General features: G+C 58.6%; 4 protein-coding genes across 10 annotated transcripts; 1 reads left to right on the top strand and 3 right to left on the bottom strand.

Annotated features, from left to right (window-relative positions):
• The first annotated feature begins 1,067 nt into the window (after nt 1–1,067).
• Nucleotides 1,068–10,169, top strand: PAIP2 (poly(A) binding protein interacting protein 2). Of its 3 annotated transcripts, none has more exons than XM_067005543.1 (5): nt 1,086–1,229; nt 1,842–1,897; nt 5,132–5,291; nt 7,648–7,827; nt 9,078–10,169. In XM_067005543.1, exons 3-5 carry the CDS (start codon nt 5,154–5,156, stop codon nt 9,141–9,143), a joined length of 384 nt encoding a protein of 127 aa, XP_066861644.1. In that variant the 5' UTR covers nt 1,086–1,229; nt 1,842–1,897; nt 5,132–5,153; the 3' UTR covers nt 9,144–10,169. The 3 variants fall into 3 exon arrangements, with proteins under 3 accessions (XP_066861643.1, XP_066861644.1, XP_047920677.1); XM_048064720.2 differs by lacking the exon at nt 1,086–1,229 and adding an exon at nt 1,517–1,610; XM_067005542.1 differs by lacking the exon at nt 1,842–1,897 and having other exon boundaries at nt 1,068–1,229.
• Nucleotides 10,170–12,504: 2,335 nt separating this feature from the next.
• SLC23A1 (solute carrier family 23 member 1) lies at nt 12,505–17,217 on the bottom strand. 5 transcript variants are annotated; one of them, XM_048064718.2, is made up of 15 exons: nt 17,087–17,217; nt 16,557–16,619; nt 16,345–16,452; nt 16,105–16,262; nt 15,942–16,030; nt 15,793–15,860; nt 15,534–15,715; nt 15,302–15,422; nt 15,060–15,216; nt 14,755–14,902; nt 14,428–14,533; nt 14,219–14,348; nt 13,816–13,959; nt 13,353–13,448; nt 12,505–13,276 (listed from the first exon to the last, which is right to left on the bottom strand). In XM_048064718.2, the coding sequence occupies exons 1-15, from the start codon at nt 17,126–17,128 to the stop codon at nt 13,023–13,025; spliced, it is 1,866 nt and encodes a 621-aa protein (XP_047920675.1). In that variant the 5' UTR covers nt 17,129–17,217; the 3' UTR covers nt 12,505–13,022. The 5 variants fall into 5 exon arrangements, with proteins under 5 accessions (XP_047920675.1, XP_066861634.1, XP_066861633.1 ...); XM_067005533.1 differs by having other exon boundaries at nt 16,557–16,656; nt 17,087–17,216; XM_067005532.1 differs by having other exon boundaries at nt 16,557–16,741; nt 17,087–17,185.
• A 13-nt stretch (nt 17,218–17,230) lies between these two features.
• Nucleotides 17,231–18,864, bottom strand: MZB1 (marginal zone B and B1 cell specific protein). Its single transcript, XM_013178418.3, has 4 exons — nt 18,341–18,864; nt 18,060–18,166; nt 17,849–17,953; nt 17,231–17,777 (listed from the first exon to the last, which is right to left on the bottom strand). The coding sequence occupies exons 1-4, from the start codon at nt 18,533–18,535 to the stop codon at nt 17,591–17,593; spliced, it is 594 nt and encodes a 197-aa protein (XP_013033872.1). The 5' UTR covers nt 18,536–18,864; the 3' UTR covers nt 17,231–17,590.
• Nucleotides 18,865–19,009: 145 nt separating this feature from the next.
• Nucleotides 19,010–24,842, bottom strand: PROB1 (proline rich basic protein 1). The gene has a single exon (XM_048064716.2). The coding sequence runs from the start codon at nt 23,583–23,585 to the stop codon at nt 19,344–19,346; it is 4,242 nt and encodes a 1,413-aa protein (XP_047920673.2). The 5' UTR covers nt 23,586–24,842; the 3' UTR covers nt 19,010–19,343.
• Between the last annotated feature and the right edge of the window lie 646 nt (nt 24,843–25,488).

The raw sequence follows: 25,488 nt of genomic DNA, 5'->3' as shown, positions 1-25,488 counted from the left end.
ACATTGTGAAAATAAGAATAATAATAAAATATGTATACAATGCTTCATTGAAGGCAGCATCTACCCTCCAGAAAAAAAAAAAAAACATACTTTATGAGTTGGTTAGCCCTTACTAAAATGTGGAAGGAAGGAAAGGGCTGAGGAGAGAAATACTAATGAAAGTTACCCTCAAGTACTTTCCTTCTTCCTGGGGAGGCAGCCTGCACATGGGAGCCTTTCCAGCCCAACAGGTGCTGCTGTGGAAGGGCAAAGCCAAACAAGCTAGCTGGTGCTTTGCTAGAGCCTGGAATAATCGGTTCACGTTTGGCAACTTTTTAACCCCTGCGGTCCCTCCAATAGATATTTTCTTATTCGTACAGAATTACTTTTCGGGGTTATCCAAGGTTATTTACAATTTCTGTGCAACTTTAGCCTCAGCAACACCCATCTGTTGGTTTCGCTGTTGCGCACACAAAGGGCTTTCTGCTGCATGATTTCCCACTTGCTGCTGGGGCAGGTTCCCCGCTTTTAGCGGTTACACCGTGTTCGGCAGTGGCCTGCCTGGCACCAAGGGCCTTTAACTCCCGGTGTCTGGTTTCTGGTGTTTTAGGCCGCTGCCCCATTCCCACGATCCTGCAGCGGTGTTAGAGGGGCGAGCACCCGGGGCGGCACGGCTGCAGCCTCCGAGCTTAAGATGGCAGCCCCTGAAGGCAATCATTCCCCCCGAGTTTTAAGGGAGGGGAGGATAAGAAGAGGCTAAACAGCATGTTTTGTCACCCGATTTTTGTAAGGGGGAGGGTTGAGGCGGGGGGCTCAGGACAGGTCCCCGCCACAGGCCCCCAGCGCGCAGCGGGAGCACCCGCCTCCATTCCAGGCGGCGCCACAAGATGGCGGCTTGCCGCGCCGCCGGGACTACACCTCCCGGCATGCCCCGCGCCGCGGCCCCGGAGCGCCGCGAAATGGCCGCCGGCCTCCCGGCGAACTACACCCAGCGCCTACAGCTCCCGGCAGGCCGCGCGCCGCCGCGGCCACTTGCGGCGGCTCGGCCCCGCTCGGCGGAGGCGTGGCCCGCGAGGTCCCGCAGGTAGCGGAAGTGACCTCACATCCGGCGGGGCTGCGGCGCTGGGAGGGGAGCGGGGCGGAGGGGCCGGCGGCGGGGACGCGGCGCGGGGCAGGAGCGGAGCGGAGCGGAGCGGCGGCTCGGAGCCGGGCGGGCGCACCCGCGGCGTTCCCCTTCCCTCTGCGCGCAGGTGAGCAGCGCGCGGCGCGGCCCGGCCTGCAGCCAACGCCGGGGGGGGCGCGGCCGGGGGGGGCCGCCCGCTCCTCCCCTCCCGGCCAGGCCCGGCCCGGCCCGGCCCGGCCTCTCCTCCCCGTGAGCGGCGCCCCCCGGCGGCGGGAGCGGGGCGGCCCGCGGCGGCGGCGTCCCCATTGTCTGCGGCGTGCATCCGGGTCCTGCGGCGGGGGGAGCGGCGCCTGACGGGATCCGGCCCCCCCCGCGGGGCGGCCCCTTGTGGGCGAACAAAGCCCGGCACGGCGCGGGGGGGGGCGCGGGGCCGGTCCGAGCCTCCCAGCCCCGGGGCGGCCTCCGCTCCTTCAGGCTTCCTTCTTGAGGCCGCGCCGCCCCGCTTCAGGTGCCCTCTCCCCGTCAGGCGGCGCGGCCCTGGTCCCGGTACCCGGCCCTGGTCCCGGCAGCCGGCCCTCCCTGACCGCAGGGGCAGCGAGCACCGTGCCGCCGCTCCCGGCCCCGCCGCTCCCGGCCCCGCCGCCCCCAGCGCCCGCCGGGCTGCTCCGCGTCCTGCCCCGTGTGAGGCACGCGCGGGGTGTTCACAAACAAACGTCCCCCTTGTTTTTGTTTCCTCAAGGCCGAGGACCTGGGGCTTGCTCTGTGGAACTAGACCCGCCGACCTGCTTTTCGGAAGTAGGTGTTAGATAAAATTATCCCGCGGTTGGTGTTTTCGAGGCTACGTTTTCAGTCGCAAGCCCATGAGCTGTACGGGTGGCTGGTGTGGGGCTCGCTGTGGCTACGAGCCCAGCACCACCCCCTGAGAAACAACTCCGCGGGCCTCGGGGGTGCTCTGGCATTGTAAGCTCTGCACCGCCTGCAGAACACACGCAGCCGACCACGAGTTCTGTCGTTATTGCATGTTTAATTTCTGAATTCTGTTAGTTCCTTAGACAAAAATCCTGCTTTTTTCAGCCTTCCCTTGTGCACTTACACTGTTCTTTGTGCGTCTTCCCACCCGCCCTGTCTCAGAACAGCTTGGGGCTGAGTCTCGCATCGTTTGGCTGTGGCAGAGTTCTCCATCTTTTCTATTTCACAGCACTACTAACGCTATTTTTTCCTCGTCTTAGTGTCAGGAGCTTTGAGATCCTCTGCTCTCCACCTATTCCCAGATGGAAAATGTATTCCTACTCACGACTGTAGTGTTGCCTGCCACTGTGTCTTGTTTTCTACAACAGCCTTCTCAGATCGTGCCTTTTTGGAAGGCTGAAGTGGCATTTGGCTCTTCTCCTCAGAGCTGCCTGCATCTAATACTAGTGAACAGATGAGACGGTTCTCATCCTCTTTCAAGCACAGAAGGCCAACTGATTCGTATCTTGAAACGGTGAAATGGAAAGCTCCACGTAGAGTATTTTATTATGAGTTGCAGAAAATCAAATTACAAGGAGTGCCGTGCCTGGGCACTGGCCTGGGGCTTCCTGGCTATTAGCGCGGGATAAGCGTTCACATGTTTTCCTATAAAAAAAGATCAGCAGACATAGGGCGTCATCAGATAAACTGCAAGTGTTCAGGTTGAGGCCTTGGATGTTCATCCTTGAGCAGTAATGGAAAAAGTCGTTTCAGTCCAAACACGAAACGCTGTGCTTCTTTTCCCCTCTCCGAAACCAGAGAGTTCTACTTCAGTGTTTAAGAACTGGGAAAACTGGCCGGTGATTTAACAAATTAACCTCTCAGGCTTTATAACGGTGAGGGGTTTCTGTTCGTTTTTTAACCTCTGTGAACATGTCTGGGTGCAGTGTTTTTGTACAGAAGCTCCCTGGAATTTGACCTGACTACCTTACACTGCTAATGCAGCTTTTCACCTGCAGTATATGTTGTTGGGGTGCATAAAATCCAGTGGAATATTAGTATCAAGATGCACTTCACAAAAGAAAAGGTGAAAAGATGTGCTAGTGAAAAAAATATATAGGCTTTTCAGACTGAGGTCTTCTGTTTCTTTTAGTGCGTACTGTTTGTGAGCAGCTGAAGTTGCATAAAACAGCTTCAGGCTGGAGCTGGGGTGTTAAATGCACCGTCTTTTCCTGTCCTACGTTAAACGCTGCCAGAAATGCTTTGGAAGTTTGTTTTGAGAGAACATCAAAAAGAACTTGTTTTCTGTTGCTAGAATACCCCAGTTTCTGGTCTCATTTGTTGTACTTCCTAGGGAGCTAAACTGACTTCCGTACTTGGGCTTGCCTTTGATTTAAAAACCTTGAGTAGAGCCAAGCAGGCAAGTTCCTTTTTCTTTGTGCTTTTCTTAATTGATCATTTGGATGTGGTGGGTCTCTGACCTGGTATTATCAAGAACAAATTGTGAAGTAAAACTTGCCTTAATTCCACAGATAGTAGGGCTGATGGCAGCTCCTGTTTCCCCTTGTATTTCAGCGTGATAAGCCCTGGCACTGTAAGAGCAACGAGGGCTATACTTCGATAGCTGCTTCTCCCAATAAATCACTTCTGATACACGGACAACTAGTTAAGAAATAGATTTGAGAATAAAATAAAAATAATTTTTCCTCAGTGCTGCACTGATTGCACATTTTTAGCACACTGTTTGGTCCTAAGCTGAAAATCGTTACCAGTCACAGACAGCTGTGACAGAACAGACGTGGCTTCATGGCTGCATCTAGAAGCTGAGCTACTGGGTGAACCCGTAGGTCATCGCAGTCCCCCTGAAAATACACCAAAAGGTTATAAAAGCATTCTAGATTAATTATTGTGATTTAATTCTTTCATGCTGTTGTCAGGACGTTCAACACTGCCATATCGGTATCTAAAAATACTCAGCTTTTGCAGTATTTATAGTCGTACTGAAGCACGATGTAGGAAGAACAATAGGATCGTCTCATTACAGCACAAGTAAGATTTTTGATATAGAACCTCAGGTGTCTCTGAACTTGAATGCCTTGCAAGCCTGGTGGAAAGGCTGCAATATAGTTTGCTTCGTTTTTTTTAAAAAAAAGTCTAAATTTGGGTTTTGTCCTGCTTTTAGTCATGGGTAGGTGGAACAAAACACGCTTACCAGCTCTGCCTTCGTTCCCTGAGCCCGGGCTGTTGGCTGTCACAGACTGCGGACACGCAGAAATGTTGAGCGCTCTCCAGACGTGACTCAGGCCACGTTAATGAAGTGGGACGAGAGGCAAGCATGTACTGTCTTCCAGTTCCTAACGACACCTTTACTTGAAGCTTCTCAATCAGGGGGCTTTTGCTAATGAAGGAGCTGTAGGAACTGTTACACCAAATTGGCTCTGTGAGGAATCAGCACGTAATGGTTTCTGCCTGTGAGAGCTTGCAAGCTTCCTGGGCAGTGAAACAGCCATGAAAATTGGTTCATGCAATCACAGAATCTCTCCTGTAACCAAATTTGGGTGCTCTGAAAGTTGCACTGGAGTTTCCTGTGCCACGGATATCTATGGAAATTCCCCTAAGGTGTTGCTCGCTGTCTCCTAAGCAGTACTGACACCGGGCAGCTGATTTCCAGGGGAGTTTGGTAAAACTCAGATGAAAGCTTTAGAATTATTTTCAGAAAACAAATTTTCCTTTTGTTTCTCGAATGTCACCTTAAATATTCTCTTATTTGCAAGCATGCGTGATTTCCAAGTTTTCTGACACTTTTATTTGGCCTCGGTGCTTGGCATTTGCTGATTTGTTGAGATTTAATTTGGCAAAGTCACCTGAATCTGCGTACAATGGACATGGCGCTTCTGGTGCTGCCCCTCGTTGCGATCGCAGCGCTCCTCGTTCTGGTGTTATTCACACACTGCTGCCGTCACGGTAAAGCTACCTGGAGCCCCCGCGCGGAGGTGCAGCCTTCCCCTGGGCTGGGTTTATGCAGAAGCAGGGCGATGAGCGAATCTGCACGTCTTTAATTACTGCATTTCTTAATTGTAGACTTCAGATCAGAGACGCAGCCATGAAAGATCCAAGTCGCAGCAGTACTAGCCCCAGCATCATCAGCGAAGATGTGATTATCAATGGTCACTCTCACGAAGACGACAATCCCTTTGCGGAGTACATGTGGATGGAGAACGAGGAGGAGTTTAACAGGCAGGCAAGTCGTTGCCCTCTGTGGATGTCCCGTGCTGTGCCTTACCGCGTTACAGCCGCAGGGAGCGGCGCTGCGGCCTGCTGACTGGGGTCCGAGGCTGGGAGTCCTTTTGTGCTGGGGTTTTTAGGTGGGCTTGCTGGAATAGTTCGGGGCAACAGACTGACGGTGTTTTTTCCAGCAATAAATACTTATTTTCTGTTATCGTGGTGAAAAATATGGGGGGTGTAGAGTGTTCAAATGCATCCATTAACTGCCTACTGCTGCGGGAAGGAGGAAGCAATGTAGCTGACAGGCGTTAAGTGGCACCTTGGAAAGGACTGGTCTTGCGAGGCTGCTGAGCCGCTCTGGTTCTGCGTGTGCAGACACGCCAGCTGCAGTCCGGGGCTGGGTAAATTCAGGTGCATGCTCGCCTCGCCAGCAGGGCTGTTGCTCATAAGGGAGTTGCTGGACATAGCTGTGGGGTGACGGTCCTGTTCGGGTTGCTTAATGCTTAATAACTCGGAGCTGGTGTTGGCAGTCTGGCTGGGAGGAAGCCTTAACTTCAGCTCCCCCCTTACACCTGGGCACAGCTGGCTCCCTGCTGGAGGCTGGGAGCAGCCCGCCTCTTTCCAGTGCCCTTTTCTCTGTTGTTACTTGGTCTTTGCACTCAAGCTGCTGCTTTCTCTGTGCTCCACTACAGTAGGAGCGCGCTGCGGGCTCTGAGGCAGCACTTGCGGTATGACTGCAGCCCTCGCTTTAGGGTGCCAAGCTAATCAGAAATTCAGGTTGCTTACAAAAAGTTCTGTTGTGCATGTGCCAGGATGGCCTCGGTGTCGCTTCCTGTTTGGTGGGTTTTTCTTCCTCGGGGCTGGCGCTGTAATTAGCCTACAGGATGTGCAGTACCTGGGGAGTGAGCTGGGGGTTGTGCTGGGAGTAAATTGCTTCCCAGGTACGGGCTCCGTGTTCGGGCTTCGTGTTCGGGGAGCGGGACAGATAGGGGAGGAGAGGAGAATGGTCGCAGGCAGGCGGACGCCGTGTGACGGCCTCTCCTCTTGCTGCTGGAGGCACATCTCTCTGGGGAAACCGAGCAAGTTAAACGGGCTGGAGAATCCAAATGGACAGTGTCAGTTTTGAGACATTCGGGGAATTAAACACCATTTCCTGCTCCTGGGACTGCTGTTGGAAGCACCTGTAGGTATGCAACTGTGTAACGAAAAACCTGGAGTCAGGCAACCCCTGTTGTAACTCTAGCTTGTGGCTGTGTGCCCACGGCTTCCTTTTACCCACGCACGGGATGGAGGATCGATTGGAGACTGCTGCCCTCTCTGGGGTGCTTTACTGGGGAAATTAATAAGTCAGTGTCTCATGTGGGGTTTGAATTGTCTGGACAGTCACTTAGAGCATACCGTAATGAGTCCCAGCTCCCCAGAAGCTGTGCCTCTTGAGCACTAAGCAAGCTCGTGCATGTGTTTGACCCGAGGCACAGGGGAACAAGATTTTATGGGAATCCTGAACTCTGACACTACCTTCTGGTATGTTACTTGATTTCCACTTCAGGATTGAGTGCATATTTGATTTCAGAGTAAAGGATAAATAGGTAAGCTTGTTTAAGCTTCCATTGAACAAACTTTAAATCTGTTTTGATTTTTTTTTTCCCTTGTGTCTGGCAAGTCATTTGCATCAGCTTTTATTTCCCTGCTTTCCACTCTCGAGTACTGTGGTAGAGGACACGGGAAATTTGTCAGGATCAACACCCTCCAAAGCTCGTTTACTGAACAACCAAACAAAATTTCCCTCTAATCTTTGCTGTGCATGTCAGTTCTGCATCAGTTGATTTACCGTGCTTTTAGGACTGCAGGTCAGCGTTCCTAATGACCGCCAACATCATGCGGAGTTCCTTAGAACTGCGCTGTGTGAGCGCACAGCCGTAGGAGATGCTGCCTGTTCCCTGCTCCCAGTAACAGGCAGTCATTTTTTTTCCCCTCAAGAGCCTTGCAGGACATTTCTGTGCGGAGCGTGCCGTAGGCCGCGTGTGTTCCCTTCCTCGCGCTTCCAGCGGGCTCAGCCCAGGCTAGCTGGCCCCGCTGGCATTTCCCCTTGGAACTGGCGTTCTGCTGCTCGTGCTCGTTAAGAAGCTCTCCGTGGTAAGTGTGCGAAGTGAACAGCTAGGGCTGCCGTTCCCTTCCAGCTGCGAGTTCCTGAGACAGCACACTTTCTGACATTAAAAAATCAGCTGCCTGCCTTCCTGCAGCACAGGCACGGTGTTCTGCCAGACGTCCCGTGGCGTAGCTAGAAAGAGGGTCAGTTTTAGGTACAAAAGTCTTGAAGACACAAGTTTTCAATAGCTTTGTCGATAAAGCAGTTTCTTCTTCTTCTACAGATCGAAGAGGAGTTGTGGGAAGAAGAGTTTATTGAGCGCTGTTTCCAGGAGATGCTGGAAGAAGAGGAGGAGCACGAATGGTTTATTCCAGCCCGTGATCTCCCACAAACAATGGATCAAATCCAGGACCAGTTCAATGACCTTGTTATCAGTGACAGCTCATCACTGGAGGATCTGGTGGTAAATTCAGTTTCTCATCATTATATTTCTATAACTTCACATCTCTCTTTATCCAGGGTTGATTTTTGTTGCTGTTAATGGCAGAAAATCTTTTATGTGTGGGCCGGGGACTCTTAAGCCAGGTGTGGCTGTGGTGGAGGGGGAGGCATGGAACAGCCGAGTAAGGTGTGTGCTTCCTCAGGTGACAGAACCTCTTCAGTGGCTTTCTTCCGTAACCGTGTGGTGCCTTTCCTAGGCCATGGCATAAATTCAAGCGGGTTTGGGTATGCATGCTATGTTGTGAAAGGAAGGTGGTGAGTGGAGCGCGCTGGCTGCGAGGTGCAATGGGAGGAGTGTAAAAGTTTAATTCAGCATCTGTCAACACTTAGGTAGGTACAAATCATTCCAAGGTCTGATTTCGACCACGTGTAGCACAGCAGGACTCTTTATAGAAATTCTAAGGAAGAGGGAAGCAGCTAAACTGATTATTTCCCTCTCTTCCTGCTGTATGGCTTCTTAGTCTAGAGCTTAACTGAAAGGAAAGGGCAGTGGGCACACGTTTTTCCCTAATGCAATGCGGAGTTGCTGACGTAGGTAGTACAAGAAGCACAGTCATATCACACACTGCTGTGAAATTCAGATGCAAACACACAAACCTTTCCAAGTTTAAGCAGCTTAGACCCAAGAACATGAAAGCCTAATCCTCCATTTCTTTTTTAATGATAAACAGCTCATTTTGGAGATGCTGTCTCCCCACCTTTAACTGCAGATCGTTGCAGAGCAGCTGCTTGCCAAGTGGGAGGACTGAGTAGTCACAGGCATCGAAATTAAACAATGCGGTGCTCATACATGTTAAATTCCCAGAAGTGGCTTAAGTTCCCAGAGCAAGTCTCTTCTTGCTTAAATAAGCAAGATCTAAAAACCTTGTGGCACATTTAACAGCTTAACTACAGAAAAAGCTATTTCAGCATTCATTGAAGCTGCGGGTTCTGGTGCATGCCTGTGGTTTTCTTGTTTGTTTCCCATTCATTGAGCCCTCCTCTGACTGAAACGTCCAGGTGGTGCTAGTGGAGGATCAGGTACTAGCACAGAGTGGTCTTTTCTAATGAGCACAGAGAATTTAGCATATGCAGAAACTGTGTTATATGCCTGACTGTAACTCTGAATGTTCTCTAAATGTTCCTAATGCTGTCCACCTAGAATTGTATTCAGTTTGGAAGTGGAGGATGAAAATAACGATTCAACTAGAGTTCTGTTTTTCCCTTCCTCAGGTCAAGAGTAATCTGAATCCAAACGCAAAGGAGTTTGTTCCTGGGGTGAAGTACTTAAATATTTGAGTAGACTGGGCCCTCTTTTGGTGGATGTAGCACAATTTCCACACTGTGAAGCCAGTATTAGAAGATTTAATTGTAAAAGCTCTCTCTTCTTGTCACTGTGTTACACTTATGCATTGCCAAAGTTTTGTTAGTCTTGCATGCTCAATAAAAGTGCTGAGACTGTTATTAAGTAAATCTGTCAAAAGTTTAATGGAAACATAATTGGACCCTGGCTCTCTGCAAAGGAGACAGTGAGGTAGGAAGCACCAGTCAAGTTGAGACAAAGTACCACATTTATAAAACCTTCTGCAGACTCTGTCTTTTTAAATAGGACTTGCAATTTGCTTTGGATGGTCTGTTTTTAACTAAAGATGTGTTAACTGGTGCTAGTTTGCACCTGATAATGCCTTAACTTTAAAATGAAAGCAAGGTTATCTGATCGTTGTGCAAATTAGCTAACTTTCCTTTGAACTATCAGTATTGTTACTAATGTTACTTTTTTCCCCTTAAAAAAGAATTCATGCTTCTTTTAAGCAGCGTGAGCTTTAACAGAAATTTTACAGACCTGTACAGAGTCGTAGATCTCAGCTACTGAACTAACATCCAAGTGATCGGAAGGAAGAAATTCCCTGTACTTGCAGTGTGTTATCATGTTAGAAATGTTTCACTTCCTAATTATGTTAAAGGACATGTGAGTTTCATCACAATTTCTTCCAGGAACCCAGATACATACATAGCACTGCCTATGTAACTTTTAGCGTACAACTTTATTATAGCTGGATTTAACCGAGAAAACCCTAGCATTAGTGATTTGAGTGGTGCTTTTTTCCCTTGCTTTGTTTAATCATCACTACACAATAGTCTACAGCACAATGACCTTTTTTTTTCTTTTAATAAAGCTAGAACAGTTTTGGCTTCTTAAACTTCATATTTGGGTAGGTTAAGCTGCCATACGTGTTCAGTGTGAATAGTGTTTAAGTTGAAAATATTGTAAAAAAATTATATTTTTTCAAAAATATTTAAAAAAATAAATAATAGTAGAAATGATTTGGTGGCTGTCTCATGAGTGTGCATCTCACGTGGAATCTCATTCGGCACTGTGAAGAGGGAAGGGATGATGTTCTGCTGCGCATCAGAGACGGTGCCCACAAGGCTGCTCGTGACAAGATAGCTCCAAGTGGTCTGAGCTCGGGCTCTGGCTGCTCTTTTCTGTCCTCTGACTGCTCTGTGTGTTTGCCTGGCCATAGTTTCCTTCGTTCTCACCACTGCTAATCCTAGTTCAGCCCCACTGTTTCTGGCAGCACAGGAAGTCCTAGTTAACAGCTGATGGCACTATATAAAACTGCTGCCTGGCGCATGCTCTCGGAGGCTTTGGCACGGCAGCTGCTGGAGCCGGGGTGCTCTCAGGGGCTGTTCTGCCTGCATAAACCCGACAGAGCTGCAGGAGGGGGTGAGTGGGCTGTGGGGTGGCCACACGGGTAGCCTCCAGCAGCCCTCAGGTAGGGGTCTGATCCACTCCGTGTCAGAACTTTGCCCGGCCTTGCTGCTGTATGTATATACTTTTATTTTCTTAAGCTGTGGGTAAGCCCGATGGAAACGTTTCAGAAATCACACGGTGCTGTAGAACAGGAAGAGTGAGGCACTGCCTTTGCACTGGTGTTAGCTTACTACATAACTGCTTTGCTTTGCTGCCAGTCTTGCTCCAGCTGGAAAGTCTGCTCTCCTGAGGAATTCAGTCAGACCAACTCATTTTTCTGCTGCTCTGCAGCATCCAACAATTTCTCCCAGCTTCCCTGCTGAGCGTTCCCTCCCCTGGCTTTCCCAGACCTGCTGGCCTTCCTCGAAGTAACAAACCTACCCTGGTGTTTCTCCTGATTTTGGAAACCGTTTAAACTCAAGCACCTACATGCAGAGGGTCAGGAGGTAGCATCCTACCATGCTACAGCTGATTTTAGCCGAAGCTGGGGTCCCACCCGCGGACCCCCGCGCAGCTGGCAGCGGTTGCTTTTGCAGCCCTTGTCACTGAGCTTCCTCTGGGGCTTCTCAGCCCGTGTGCAGTCGGCTCGGGGTGAGTGGCAGCTGAACGCTTCAGCTGGGAGCCAGCGTGGTGAGAAACAGCCAGGCCTGCTGTGGTTTGTTTTTGTGCTTTGTTTTCATCCCAGGCAACTGCATAATATGGAGAGGTTTATTAAAGAGCTGAATTTACTGATAGTGTCTGCAGGGATCCTGTAGGCGGCAGGTGAGAGAGGGGAAGGTGCCACAGGGCTGCTCTCAGCCAGGAGCTCATCTCCTAATGAGGTGTTCGGGGCGATCCCTTGCTCTCAGCATCAGCCCTGGACTGAAACCAGTGCAGTAAGTCAGCAGTGCTGACTGCTGCGTTTTAGGAGTCTCTGGGTCCGAACTGTTTGCTGTCTGTGCTGTGTCTGGCTGGGGTGGAGTTAACTCCATAGCAGTCCCCGGAGTGCTTTGTTGTGGGTTTGTGACCCAAACAACACTGATAACACAGGGGTTCAGGCCGGTACTCGCACAGCCTCAAGGCTTTCTCTCTTCCTTGCTCAGCCCACACCTCTTGTGGGCCAGGCACTGGCAGGGGACTCGGCCAGGACAGCTGGCCAAGGGATATCGCACGCCACGTAGCATCGCCCTCACCCTGAAAACTGGGACGGGGCGGAAGGCGGGGAGGTTCTTCCATTGCTGTGAGCCCAGCTGGGCACCGGCGTGCCCCTGGGAGGCGGCGAGTCGTTGCACTTGCATCACTTGGGTCTTCATGGTTTTCGTTCTTTTTTTTTTCTTTTTTTTTTCTTTTTTTCTTTTTTTTTTCCTACCCCCTTTCCCTCTTCACTTAAACTTACTCACTTATTAAACTGCCCTTATCTTCACCTGTGAATTTTCCTTTGCTCTTCGTGCTCTGCGTGGGGTGGGAGGGAGGGAGCGGCTGTCGAGGTGCTCAGCTCCCACCTGAGTCCACAGCCATGTCTGGGTAGCCCAGCGCTGCCTTCACCTTTGGGTTTTGGTGCTAAACCCCAACCTGAGCCCAGAAGCTGGGCTGGGCTGTCACCGGGACGTTGCCCTCCGCCTTCTGGGCATGCAGCGGGGATCACCAGGGTTGCTCGAGGGCCAGCACTGGTGTGTGCAGGTGTCTGACCAGGGGCTTTGCTGAGAGCTTGTGCCCGATTTCATCGCCCTGTGTTGGGGTCCGGGCGGCAGCTCGCTGACAGCAGCCTGCTGGTGGCTGGGATCGAGGCTGCTGTGAGCACCCCTGCGGGGTGGTTACCTCTGAAGCCTTGAAAATGCAGAAGGGACGAGGGAATGGTGCAGGAAACAACACAAACACAAACACACAACACAAAAACACAAACAACACAAACTTGCCTGGGGCAAGTGCGTTTGGATGTTTTTTTAATGCAGAATCTTAAAATAGACCGGTCTGATTGCTGTACCCAGCACAGAGCCAACTGTGTCCGCTGTGCAGCCCTGCCGTGGCCAAGGGCGTGGTGTGAAAACCCTTGGCCCTGGCCGGTCCCAGCGCCTCTGATCAGAGCTGACGGGCTTCAGCAAAGCTTTGAACATGTCTCAAGCCAGCGGGAGGCCGAGCTGGGGCAATCGCACGGGAGCTGCTGGTGCTGAGGCCGGCGCCTGGGGAGCTCTACCACCTGCAGGAGCCCCCAGGATGGGCTCTGCACACTAGATTTAGCTAAAGCCAAGCCAGTGATGTCCCCAAAAGGCAACCAAATCCCCCCAGCCCCGCGTTCAGGACGAGCAAAAGAAGCCTTGGTGCTGGCCGTGGGGGATGCTCGCAGCCCCCCAGCGATGCTGCCTGGTGCGACCCCAGGCGCTCGGCTCGGCTCTTCCCCACCCCGTGCCCTCCAGCAGCGGGGCCCGAGGCGCACCGGGTCCCGCTCACACCTTGGTGCAGACGACGAGGCCGTCGGCGCCGTCCTGCACGCCCTCGGCCGCCGCGTGGCTTTTCCTCGGCCGCCAGCTGAACCCGAACCCGGTGAAGAGCGGGCAGATGGGCACGTGCCGCAGCCAGCGGCACCTCCGCACCGCGCTCATCCCGAAGGGGAAGTCGTAGCTCTTCAAGCTGGCCGAGGACGTGCTGTCGGCGTGCGCGCCCGCCTTCCACTGCACCAGTCCCCGCTCCTCGCGCGTCCCTGTGGGCAGGCACAGCCGCCGTGCACCCCGGCACGCCCGCACCGAGCCCCCCGGCTCCCGGCCCGCTTTAATTACCCGGGATGGTGTTGTCCAGGATGAAGGCGATGGAGCCCCCCACAAACATCTCGGTCGTCAGCAGCACCGTCAGGATCTGGTCCAGCTCGGGGACGCCTGCGGGAGGGCAGGGGTTGAGCCGGGGCGATGGGCACAGCAGGGAGCAGTGGGGACATCTCGCGTGTGGCATCCCAGGTTGATCAAATGGTGCTTTGAGGGGTCACTGCCCAGTGCAAGCTCTCCCCTACCACTTTGAGGTTCATTGAGTTTTCAGATCTATGTAAATCCTACCTTGGAGCTACTGTCCCATTTAAGTCATACTTTTTCCCTATAAATGCATTTAACACTGTGGGTTGGTGAGCAGAGCAGGGTCTGACATTAAGACGTATGGACAGAGAGTTTTGCCCTGCTCGCCCTAAGCACCCTCACCTGGGAACGTGCTGGTGGCAAACCAAGAAAAAGGCTTTTAGCCGAGGGCGGGTACCTGTGTTAATGGCCTTGGGGTTGGAATCCAGGTAGTTGGGCAGCGTCAGCCCGAAAAACATAGCGAAGCCCAGCACGAAGAGGTTGCGGGAGGAATTCATGTCGACGAACTGCAGGTTGGAGAGGCCAATGGCCGTGATCATGCCTGCAAGCAGAGACATGGCTGCGTCTGCCTTCGGGGCGTGCTGGTGGGAGCAAGGCTGCGGGCGGTGCGGGACGAGCCCCGCGCTGCCGGGCCCGGCACAGCCGGCAAAGCTCGCTCCGACCCAGCTGCCGCCCTCGGCACAGCTCAAATCTCATCCGCAGCTTCGTGTCCCTCGGGCTCCTCGGTTGAAGCTGGGCTGACGCACGCAGCACCCAGGTCCCCAGGGAAAAGGCCTGACGCCGCTTTAGCATTCAGTTACCAAACAGCGTGCAGAACATCCCGCCGAGGATGGGGTCGGGCAGCGATGCAAACAGCGCGGTGAACTTGCCGATGGTCCCCAGGACGATCATGATCCCGGCACCATACTGGATCACCCTCCTGCTCCCCACCTGCCCGGGGACAGGGGCAGTGCGTGGCGGTGGCTGTCCCTGCGCCGAGCCGGGGACCCGCGCGGGGTGCGGGCGGTACCTTGGTGATGCCCAGGACGCCGATGTTGGGGCTGGAGGAGGTGGAGCCGTTGCCGGTTCCCAGCAGCCCCGCAATGATGCAGGAGATGCCCTCTGTGAAAATGCCCCTGGGGGATGAACGGGAGGGGACGTCCCCTGGGGTGGGTGGTGGGGACGTACCCGGAGGTGCCGGGACATGGCGGTGGGGAGGAGGAGGAGGCCCGGTACCACCAGGGAACCAAGGCACAAAGCGGCCAAGGGTGCAGATTTGGAGCCAGGCGCAGGCAGAAAGCACCTGCTGGGGCACAGAGCAATGTCCCCGTCCCCGTCCCCATGGCGCTGGCTGTACCTGTTGATGGCGTGCACCGGGGGAGCGGGCGCTCCCGCCAGCCGCGCACAGGAGTAGTAATCCCCGATGGACTCGATGATGCCGGCCAGCGTGGCGCTGAACATGCCCAGCACAGCCGCCGAGGTCACCGTGGGCAGCCCCCACTGACCTGCCAAGGGGACACGCCACCGCTCTGTGGACCTGACACCGCTCCTGGTGGGGACCCCTTGTGCTCTCCGGTGATGCTGTGCCTGCTCCCTGCACCCTGCCAAGGGTGCACGTCCCCATGGCATGGCCGTGGGGCACCCACATGTGCTGGCACTCACAGGGGTAGGGGACACGGAACCAGGGTGCCACCGAGAGGATCTCCCCGCGCGCGTCCGTCCTGGCCTTGTAGCCGTACTCCTCGGGGCTGCTGGGGAAGACGCCGGTGCGCGTCAGCAGGTAGCAGAGCAGCCACACCACCATGATGGCCAGGATGATCTGCGGGCAGCGGCCGGGTGTCGCATGGGGATGGAGATGCCCCTGGCATTGCTCCCCAAAAGCACCCCCCGTCCCGTGCCCCTACTGGGAACAGCTTGAAGATCTGCACGTGCAGCAGGACGAAGCCCTGTCCCCAGCGGTACCCGGGCAGGCGCACGGTGACGTTCCTCAGGTACTGGGCAAAGAGGACGATGAGGACGATGGACCTGGGGAGGGCAGAGCTCCCTGAGGGCCACCGGCATGCTACCGGTGCCACCCGCAGCTTTGGTGCGAGGGCCCTAAAAACCTGCCCGCAGCCCCCACGCCCGCGGCCCTACAGCGCCGCGATGCCCCAGTGCGAGCCGGCCCGCTCGCCGGCGGCCTGGAAGACGGAGAGGCCGATGAGGGCGACGGTGGGGGTGACGGTCAGCGGCCCGATGTAGCTGAGCAGCGCCCCGGGGAGCCCCAGCAGCCCGATCACCACCTCCACCAGGCTGGACACCACGATGGCCCCCTGGATCTGCGGGGTGACGGCGACACGTGAGGGGGGGTCCTGGGCTCCGGGGTGGGCATGGGGGGGGGGGGGCCAGGCCGTACCTCTCGCATACGGGGCTGCCAGATGTGGGAGGTGTTGAGCGGCAGCGTCCAGTTGCCGTAGATCTGCTCTGGGGATGGAGAAGGGGTGAGGTGAGCCCCAGGGGCCGCCAGGAGCCGGTGTCCCCCCCACCAGCACCATCCAGCCCTACCTTCAGGTGGGCACCGCCACTTCTCCAGCGCCAGGATGGACTTGGCGGGGACGAGGAAGGCCAGCGCGCTCGCCTGGAACAGGGGCAGCCTGGGGACCAGAGGGGACGCCTGCACCCAGCGGCACGGGGATGGGGTCCCGGCGGCGGAGGGGACGTCCCCTACCTGATGCCCACGGTGGTCTGGATGAGGGTGGTGATGCCGACGCAGGTGAAGATGGTGCCGATGAGGTAGCTGACGGTGAGCTGGTCCTTGCCCACGCACAGGCTCTCGGCCAGCAGGAAGGGGACGGCGATGGTGCCGCTGAAGCAGGTCAGGTAATGCTGGGGGCATGGCAGAGGGAGGGAAACACGCTCAGCAGGGACCGGGGGTGCCTCTGGGAGATGTTTGAGGCCGGCACCGTACCTGGAAGCCCAGCAGGATGCAGAGGTACCAGGGGGGCACGTCCTCGATCTTGTAGAGCATGTCGAACTGCTGCCGGGCCGGGGGGGGGGCGGCATCCACCGCGGGGCCCTGGAGCACGGGGGGGCACAGCTGGAGGGGCAGCGCTGTCCCCGCTGCCAGCCCCGCAGGAGCCCTCGGGGATGGGGATGGTGCCGCGGGGGCTCGGTGCTCACCCTGCCCATCCCGTGGGGACGCGGGCGGTCGGCGGGGACGCGGGCGAGGGCCGGGCTGGCGTCCTGGCAGGCAGGGAGAGGCAGCAGGCGGGTCAGCGTCCTGCCGGGCGAGCCATGGGAACGGGGCAGTGGCCTCCTGGGGACACTGGGGACGCAGGGACATCGCCCGGCCACCCCCGGGAGGGCTGCGGGCCCCCTGCTCTGAGACCTGGCGTTGCAGCAGAGCGTCCCAAATGCACAAACCCCGCTGGGGTCCCCACCATGCTGGGGGGCCCTGCAGCATCCCACAGGTGCTGGGAAGGCGGCGAGTCCCAGCTGCAGCATCCCACCTTGTCCCCAGTGTGTCCCCTTGGTCCTGGGCTTCACCAACCCCCCTCAATCTCCTCCCCCATCCTTTGCCACCTGCATCTAGCTCTCAGCCCTGAGGTGGCTGCTATCTGGGGTGCCACCTCCCCCCTGCCTCCTTCCCCCCACTATGTCCCCGGCGATGGGGACAGGGCAAAGGGGGATGGGGACAGAGCCGCGGTCACCTGGGGCTGGGGCTGGGGCAGGTCTCCCGAGTGGGTCCCCATCCTGGGCGGCGCAGGGATGTCACCGCACGGTGTCTTTTATGGCGACGAGGAGGACTTTAGTCCGCGGGTTGTGAAACTGAGGAGCGCAGCGGCAGCAGGGGATGAGCGATTAACTGCTTTAATTAGGGCTGGCACCGCCGTTAGCACCGATTTGGTAAAACATTAGAGCGGGCGGGTTACAGAGTAACGGCTGGGTCGGCGGCACGGGGCACCGGGTGCCACCGGCGATGTCCCCGCGGACGCGGTGCTGCGATGGGGACAGGGACGAGCAGCGGCGCGGTGTCCCCAGCTTGGTGGTGGCCGGTGACAGCGGGGTGGTGACCACCTCCCTCGGCGTCCCCGTCGCACGTGTCCTGGTGCTGTGGGTACGAAGTCGGCTCCAAAGGTCGCTGGGGCATTAAGCATTAACTGCGCCCGTGGGCGCGATGGCGGCACCCCAAGGCCCCGGGGCTGAGCCGGGGGCTACAGCTCGTTCTGCAGCACCTTGGGGGGGGCCGGGCGCCCCGCTTTGCCCCCTGCTGGAGGGGCACAGGGCCCCTTCTCGCCGTGGCACAGCAGCTCCCGCAGCGCCGAGGGGCCTCGTCGGTGCGCCCCGTAGAGCTGCTCCTCGCCCTGCTCACCCACGAAGCTGTGGCACATCTTGGCCAGCCTGCAAGGAGCGGACAGCGTCAGGGTGCAGTGTGGCACTTGTCACCCCCCCACCAGCCCCGCGCCCCTCACCTGCTGGGCCACGGGCCCCCCGTCATCGTCACGCTCAGGGGCTGCTGGCTCTGCAGCCCCGGCCCCGTCAGCCGCTTCTCCCCGTTCAGCTCCTGCACGCCGTAGCTGTGGGGGGGGACACACGGGGTTGGGGGTCTGTACCTGCTGTGGTGGGTGGCCCTGGGGTGCAGGAGCACCCCGTGGCACTTGGAGGGGGCAGGACACCACTCACAGCTCCCAGCTCTGCAAGCAGCTCCTCTCCAGCACCTCCACGTAGTCGGACTCGCGCAGCGCCTTCCTGCCCAGCTTCGCCTCCGCCTTGCTCAGCTGCTCCTCCAGCTGGGGCAGAAATGGGGCAGAAAGCGGCTGGTGATGGCAGCCACCCCTGTGACCCCCCGCTCCCACGTTCCTCCCCCTTTTCCCTCCTTCAGCAGCAGCCAAAAGCGCTGGGTGAGGTGCCAGGCATGGCTGTCCCAGCGTGGTTTCGGGGTGCCCCCCGTCCCCGGTGCCCACCTGGAAGGCGATGGCGTAGCAGGCGTCGCAGCGCAGGGACTCGGGCATGTGGGGCGAGTGCAGCTCCTCGGCGCTCAGCTGGGGCGCGGGGACGGAGCGGGACAAGGACGGGGACGGGGGGTCCTGGCACCCATCCCCGGCCCCTGGCCCCGCCACCAGGCTCAGGGCCATGCACGCCGCCAGCACGGGTCGCATCCTGCCGCCGTGGGGCCTGGAGGGGTGGCGAGCGATGCCGAAAGTGCAGTGGTGGAGACGCAGGCGTTATAAACCCCCGGGGTGCTGATGCGCGGCCGGTGCACCTGCATCCGGCCGACGTGCCCCGCGACACCCGCCCGGCCGTGCTGCCATCTGTCTGTCCATCCCCGGGGCTGCCGAGGGGGAGCTCTGCATGGGTTATCCCCAACATCTGCCCTCTCTTTTTTTTGTTTTTGGTTTACTTCAGTCCTGCGATGCCTGCGCCTGTCCTTGTCTCCCCCAAATCCTTCCCAAAACTCTCCAGAATCCTCCCTCTCTGAGGATTTGGGGTCCCACCCCTGGACATGGAAATTCATCCCTGCTGCTGCTCCAGGACTGTGGGATCCACAGCCTCTGCCCCTCTGCTCAAAACGTCCCCAAAATGGGACACGTGGGCCCCCCGCACCCTCTTTACAGACGACACAGACATGGGAATGCAGGGTTAATGCTGGCTCAGCACTTTTATTGCTGTTTTAAGGAGTCCATGCCATAGCCGGGGTGCCTCTGGCCATCGCCCCGCCGCGCAGCCCTCGGGATGGGACCAGGGGGCAGGGGGAGGCGGGGGCCATGCACCTGGTCCCTTTGCCAGCCGTGGCCGTGCTCCCTTGAATGACTTCAGAACCCAACCAGGGATGCCAGGTGCTGGTAAAACACCATCTGCCCCCCCGTTCCTTTTAGGAGCCGGTCAGGTCCATCACCGGCTCAGCCACAAACATAGGTGCCCTCCAGCTGCAGGTGGGACGATGCTGGCTGGCACCGCAGCCGGGGCTCACATGGGGGGCAGCGGCCCCTGCTCGGGGCCGGCAGGGCTGGCGCGGGCGGGGGGCTGGCCGGGGCTGGGGCTGGCCCGCATCCCCGTGGGGATGTAGTACAGGCTCTCCAGGTACCCGCAGTCGGGCCCCGCAGCAGCAGGTGGCCCCTCACCCTTGGGATCGGGGCTGAAGGTCCCGGGGAAGCCCCCGGGGTTTTCGGCAGCCGGCAGCTGGCCCTGCAGGTCGGGGTGCGCCGGGGAAGGGATGGCGGGCGGCGCGGGTGCTGGCAGCCCCGGGAAGCTGCTGTAGGGCACGTAGGGCACGCTGTAGAGCAAGGGGTTGAAGGGAGCTTGGTAGAGCCCAGCGTGCGATGCCATGGGCACCGGTGGGATGAGCACCTCCACGTACTGCCCCGTCTCGGGGTCGTAGAGCATTTTCAGCTGGGGCTGCCGCGGCGGCTCCATGTAGTAGCATTTGCCGCTGTCGGGATCGACGAGCATCTTGCGTTGCGCGGCCGGATGGGGATTGAACGGCCGCGTGGGGCTCGGTGCACTCTTGTTGCTTGGCGAGGAGCCCTCGGTCCTCCGGGGAGCGTCCTCCAGGCGAGGCTGCGGCTGGCCTGGGGGCTGCGGCACTGCAGCGGCCACAGTCTCGGGGGGCCGGGGCCGGGTGGGCTCGGGGAGGGGTTTGCTCCACAGGGATTCCCCACCAGGAAGGGAGGACACACCGGTCCCCAGTGGAGCACTGGCCAGGCTGGTGACTGACAGGGACCCAAAGGAAGAGCTGGCCACGTTGGAGACTGATGGGTACCCAAGGGAAGCAGGGACTGGGTTGGTGGCCGAGGGGGTCCCAAAGGATGAGCTGGCTGGTTTGGGGACAGAGGGGGTCGCAAAGGGTGCGCTGGGTAGGTTGGGGGCCAAGGGGGTCCCAAAGGTTGAGTTGGCCAGCCTTGGGACTGAAGCGGTCCCAAAGGATGCAGTGGCTGGACTGGGGACCAAGGGGGTCATAAAGGATGCGCTCACTGGGTAGGGGATCAAAGGAGTCCCAAAAGATGTGTTGGTCAGGTTGGGGACCGAGGGAGTGCCAAAGGACATGCTGGAGGCTGGCGGGAAGCCAAAAGGTGAGTTGGTTGCATTGGGGACCAAAGGAGTCCCAAAGGATGTGCTGGCCAAGGTGGGGACTGCAGCGGTCCCAAAGGATGCAGTGGCTGGATTGGTGATCAAGGGGGTCCCAAAGGATGTGCTGGTTGAGTGGGGGACCGAGGGGGTCCCAAAGGATGCAGTGGCTGGATTGGGGACCAAGGGGGTCCCAAACGATGCAGTGGCTGGATTTGGGACTGAGGGGGTCCCAAATGATGCAGTGGGTGGATTAGGAACCGAGGGGGTCCCAAATGATGCAATGGGTGGATTGGGGACCATGGGGGTCCCAAATGATGCAGTGGGTGGATTGGGGACAGAAGGGGTCCCAAAGGACACACTGGCTGGATGGGGAGCTGAGGGAGCCCCAAAGGATGCAGTGGCCGGGTTGGGAGCCGAGGGCAGCTTTGGCACTGGGGAGGATTTGGGGGCTTTCACGGGAATTGTCAAGTAGTTGGTGTTCTCCACTGGGGCGGCGGTAAGGTGAGGCTCGCTGGCTCCCGGCCACTTCGTTACGTGCTCCCAGCTCTCCCTCCGGTCTGGTGGCCTGGTGGGGAGTGGCCCAGTGGGGACAGAGGGACCGTTGCCGGCCTCCCTCGCTCGAATTGGGACAGTGGGGCCGGTGCCATCTGCAGCACCATGGCTCCCCGCCAAGGCCAGCCAGCCGCCCGGCTCACTGGTGGGTGGTTTTACCGCACTTCTCACCGCTGGTTTCATGGCACGGGCGTCCTGGCCATCCCCTGGGCCGTCCTTGCCACCATGATGCTGGTCCCCTGTGGCACCATCCCCTGCAGTGACGCCATGACTGTGTTCCTCCTCTCCCTCTGTGGGGCTCGGTGGTGGTGGGAGGACAAGGGTCTTCTCCGTCCGCAGCACCGCGCTGCTCCGAGCCGGAGAGCCCTCCCCAGCCACCGGCGGGGGCCGTGGGCCAACCAGGACGTGGAGGTGGGTCTCCACGTGTGCGTCCCCCCCGCTCACCGCGCGCGGTGGCACCCTGAGCTCGCTCCGCTGGCGACACGCAGGGGATGCAGCAGGGCTGAGCTGAGGACCCTCGGTGGCAGCCACCTCTCTCCGCGTGGACTGGACTTTCGTGATGTGCACGGGCGAGCCCCGCGTGGGGCGGGTGCCGGTGACTGTCGCGGTCCCCTCAGCATGTGCTGCCTCCATCTCTCGGCCACCAGCTGTCCCCAGTTCCCTGTCCGCTGGCGGCATGAGGCTCGGTGCTGGCTCACGGCGGCAGACTGAAGTGCAGTGGATGACAAGCGGGGATGGCGGCGTGGGCTCCCCGGTGCTTTCCCCGACGGGGCAAGGGGCTCGGGGGCCACGGGTGGTGCCAAAGCAGAGGCTGTAGCTGCTCTTCAGCAGCTTGCGCACGTCCCGCGGCTGCGGGATTTGCACCTTGCCTTTGTTCCCTGGCTCAGCAGGGGCGGCCGCAGGGGTGCTGGGGCTCGGTGGCTCTCGGGGTGCTGGTGGTGGCTTCTCCTCCCACCGGCTCTGTGGCACCAGCTTCACCTCCTGCGCTTGGGATGTGAAGACGCCCCGGGGTGGCACATCAGGAAACGCCAAGCTTTTGGGCTCAAATGGGACTACTTCGGGCCTGCTGGGGCGGATGGCTCGCTGCTTCAAGCTGGGCCATGGCTTCTGCACTTTCTCAAATTTAGGGGTGATGTCCAGCGCCTTCCTGTCCCCAGCGTAGCCTTCGAACAAGGCGCGCGCTCGCCGGTAGCGGGTCCTCTCCGTCGTGTGCTCCTCGGCAGGCAGGCGCTGGCACTGCATCACCTCCTGGTACTTCATCCTCTCGTTGAGCTCGTTGAAGGTTGTCTTCAGCTTGCAGACATTCTCCCTTGTTGCCTCACTCAGCACGACCCCCTTGGCTGGCCGGGTGGTGCTGGCAGTCCCCAGCCTCTCGCAGCCCCGAGGACACCGCATGTCCTCGGCGGAGATGCTGCAGTCGGACTTGGAGAGCGAGCTGGACTTGCCCTCCAGGCCATCCCCGAGCAGGTCGGTGCCGACTGAGGACAGCCCTGAGGAGGTCGAGCTGCCCCTCAGTGATTTCTGCTCCATCTTATTAATCCACTGCTCATACTGCATTTTCTTGGCTAGGACATTTTTCACCAGGCTGGAGGCCATCCGGGTCTTGCTGGAGGCGTCGTCCAGGGAGGCCGTCTTCATGAACTGCTTGTAGTTGAACCTGAAGTCCTCACCAACGGCTCTGCCCTTGCCTGGGGGCTCCTTTCGGGTGGGGGGCAGCGGCTGGGGGGCTGAGGCATCCCCCCACAGGAAGAACCCCGTCTCCTTCCTCTCCTTCCTCTTGAGCTGGATCTGCCGTTTGGGGACGGTCCTCTTCTTGCCGTGCCCCTTCTTGGCGTCACTGCTCTCTAGCTCCACATCCACGCACTCAAACAGCTCCTTCCCTGTCAGGCCAAGCAGCTCGGCACCCCGGGGCTCCCCGCACGCTGCCCACCGCCGTCCTCCACCACCGTCCTCTGACAGCGAGTTGGAGAGGCTGGAGGAGGTGTGGGAGCTGCACATGTCCAGCCGGGTGCCGGGAAGGCCTGAGAGGCTTCGGAAGGACCTGGCCGTCAGCGCTCGCACCTCACCGTCGGCCTCGTCCGAGTCGCTGGCCCCGCCGCTCCGCCTGGCCCGCCGCCCCTCGCCGAGCATCGTCCCCGGTGCCGCCGCGCCCGGCCGGTCCCCAAAGGCAGCGGCGGGCGGCCGGTCCCCGCGGAGGGGACCCATCCTGCCCCCGCGCCCTGGCGCCGAGCTATTCTTAGCGGTGACGGACAGCTGAGCCTGCCGGGCGCGCTCCAGCCGCGGGCTGGGGACAGGGCCGTGCGGCGGGGGGCCCTGAGGGGGACCCCGGGGCGGTGTGGCGGTGTGGCGGCCCGCGTCCTCCTCTTCCAGGAACTCCAGGCAGTCCTTGAAGGTGTCTGTCGTCTCCGAGCATAGCGCCGAGTGGTAGGAGGAGACGGAGGAGTCGGACATGCTCTTGGGGAGGTCGTCGCGGGGCAGGACGGACAGGCGGCCGTCCTCCTCCCAGACAGACCGACGTCCTTCAATGATGCCTTCGGGGCCGGGCAGCTCGGCAGGGCGGCCGGCGTCCCTCTTGCCGCGGGGGATCATGGTGGGGACTGCCCCGGTGCTGCCGTAGGGAGCAGGCTCGACCTTCTGCTCTGCTCGCCGCGGCGCCTGGCTCCTCAATCACATGCGTGCAGCAGGCGCCAGCATGGGGGAGGCGATGCCAAGTGTCGGGCGGCGTGCAAATGCCACAGCCACCCCCGGCTTAGGGGTCTGCGGTAGGGACGGTGCCACCGCGACCCCGCAGCCGTGAGCCCACCGGGGACCCGCAGACCCCGCCGGGGCCATGCTGGGTGCTCCGCTCCCTCGGTGGCACACCGGGTGGCTGAGGCCCTGCGTCGTGGCTCCGTCCCCATCCCCTGCGTGCCCACGGGGATGCTGTGTCCCCATATAGGGGGGGACACAAAGCCTGTCCCCAAGTGGTGCCACCCCCCCGCACCCCCAGCATCCCCCAAGCGACGAGCAAGCAGCCAGGAGGGATGGCAAGGCGCAAAGTCAAACCAGGCACCGAGCGGAGGAGGACGGTGTCGGTCGCCTCTTTCGGGGGGCGCGCGGGTCTCGTTGTGCCCGGCCTGGTCTGGCCGCCCCCGCCGGGGTCAGCCGCGGCTTTTTGGGGATTTCTGAAGGAAGCGGCAGCAGCAGGTGCGTGGCGGTGCTGCCAGCCTCCAGCAACCTGATGCCCGGGTTCATGTGGGGACTAAATTTAAACCTTGGCAAGCGAAGGGCGACCACGAAGCCCAGCCCGGCGCTTAACCCGCCCCTGCCCGGTCGCTGGGCTGGGACCGGGACACGCTCCCCGTGAGGCCCTCGGGCCCGACCCCTGTCCCCGTCCCCCTCGCCCCGGCGGTGCCGCCCCAGCGCCCGCCGCCATCTCCCGCACCCCCGCGGCAAATGGCGGCCGCCGGCCCCGTCTCCTAGCAACGCCCCCCCCATCCCGTCAGGCAGGCCCAGAAAGGCCGAAAGCCTCCATTTCCAGGAAAAATGCAGCTCCTCGCCCCGGCCCGCCGGGATCCCCGCAGAGTTCAGGAGTTAATTGGAAGCGGCCTGGCCCTGGAAGCCAGCTCTGGTGAAGGACAGCAGCACCGAGGGGAGTTTCTGCTCTCCCCCTTGGCAAGGCCCCAGTGCTCCGCACCCAGCACCGGTGCTTGCCCCCGATGGCATTTTGGGGAGCCAAACGCCCCCAGCACTCAGAGTTCCCTCTAACACCCTGGCCCATGGTTTTGAATAAAGAACATTTTATTGATTTTTGAAGTATTTTTTTTTTACTTTTCACTCTCATTTTCCACTTATCCCTGGCCTCCTTCCTGCTCCGGAGAAGCCTCGCAGCGTTCCTGTTACCCACAGGTGGTCCCCCCAAAATGGCACCTCTAGCTCCACAGGGCCAGCGCGGCGCCCATAGCCCCTGCACATTCAGCCTCCCCGCCTACATCGCGTTACAGTCCCGGCAGGAATGATACCAAACCTGGAATGAAGTCCAACCGCTTTAATAGAGTTGACATACGTTCTACAAACTATTTAATATATAAAAAGCAACATGAGAATTTTGCTTTTTATACGCACGCATATCAAGTGCTCAGAATTGGGATATTCCAGAATTAAGGCTGCCTGTCAGACTGCCAGCCCCCTTTCCCACCTGGAATAACACACTTTTGCCCTTGCAGACTCACACAAAACATGGTTCACCACAACCCCCAAAATGCTGTGCCTCTTCTGGCTGACGAACTCTGCTCAGCAGCTCCAAGGCCCCCTCAGCGGTTCCCAACAGGGAACAATACCAACCTAGCTGTGCTATTTTAAATACTCACTTTTTTTTTTTTTTAAATACCCCCATTCAATCACAGCCCTATTGCTGTAGCTGCACTGAGCTAATCACATGCAGGACATGCATCTCACCTGCAGGAGCCTCAAGTCTCAAAACCTGAGACAAGCAACCATGCTCTTGTCTAGA

Source organism: Anser cygnoides, chromosome 14, assembly GCF_040182565.1.
Source record: "Anser cygnoides isolate HZ-2024a breed goose chromosome 14, Taihu_goose_T2T_genome, whole genome shotgun sequence".
NCBI lineage: Eukaryota > Metazoa > Chordata > Aves > Anseriformes > Anatidae > Anser > Anser cygnoides.
Note: the sequence above shows the minus strand (reverse complement) of the source record. Positions and strands in the feature narration are given on the sequence as shown.

Excerpts from the sequence above, each read along its gene's own strand:
- MZB1 (XM_013178418.3), bottom strand. The coding sequence starts at position 18,535 with ATGCGACCCGTGCTGGCGGCGTGCATGGCCCTGAGCCTGGTGGCGGGG. Across the intron at positions 17,954-18,059 it reads TGCTTGCAGAGCTGGGAGCT|CTACGGCGTGCAGGAGCTGA; the intron begins GTGAGTGGTGTC and ends CCCCCCCCACAG. Across the intron at positions 17,778-17,848 it reads GGGGGCCCGTGGCCCAGCAG|GCTGGCCAAGATGTGCCACA; the intron begins GTGAGGGGCGCG and ends CGCTCCTTGCAG.
- PROB1 (XM_048064716.2), bottom strand. The coding sequence starts at position 23,585 with ATGATCCCCCGCGGCAAGAGGGACGCCGGCCGCCCTGCCGAGCTGCCC.
- SLC23A1 (XM_048064717.2), bottom strand. The coding sequence starts at position 16,880 with ATGCTGCAGCTGGGACTCGCCGCCTTCCCAGCACCTGTGGGATGCTGC. Across the intron at positions 16,031-16,104 it reads CAGACCACCGTGGGCATCAG|GCTGCCCCTGTTCCAGGCGA; the intron begins GTAGGGGACGTC and ends TCTGGTCCCCAG. Across the intron at positions 13,449-13,815 it reads CCCCAAGGCCATTAACACAG|GCGTCCCCGAGCTGGACCAG; the intron begins GTACCCGCCCTC and ends GCCCTCCCGCAG.
- PAIP2 (XM_067005542.1), top strand. The coding sequence starts at position 5,154 with ATGAAAGATCCAAGTCGCAGCAGTACTAGCCCCAGCATCATCAGCGAA. Across the intron at positions 5,292-7,647 it reads AGGAGGAGTTTAACAGGCAG|ATCGAAGAGGAGTTGTGGGA; the intron begins GCAAGTCGTTGC and ends CTTCTTCTACAG. Across the intron at positions 7,828-9,077 it reads CATCACTGGAGGATCTGGTG|GTCAAGAGTAATCTGAATCC; the intron begins GTAAATTCAGTT and ends TCCCTTCCTCAG.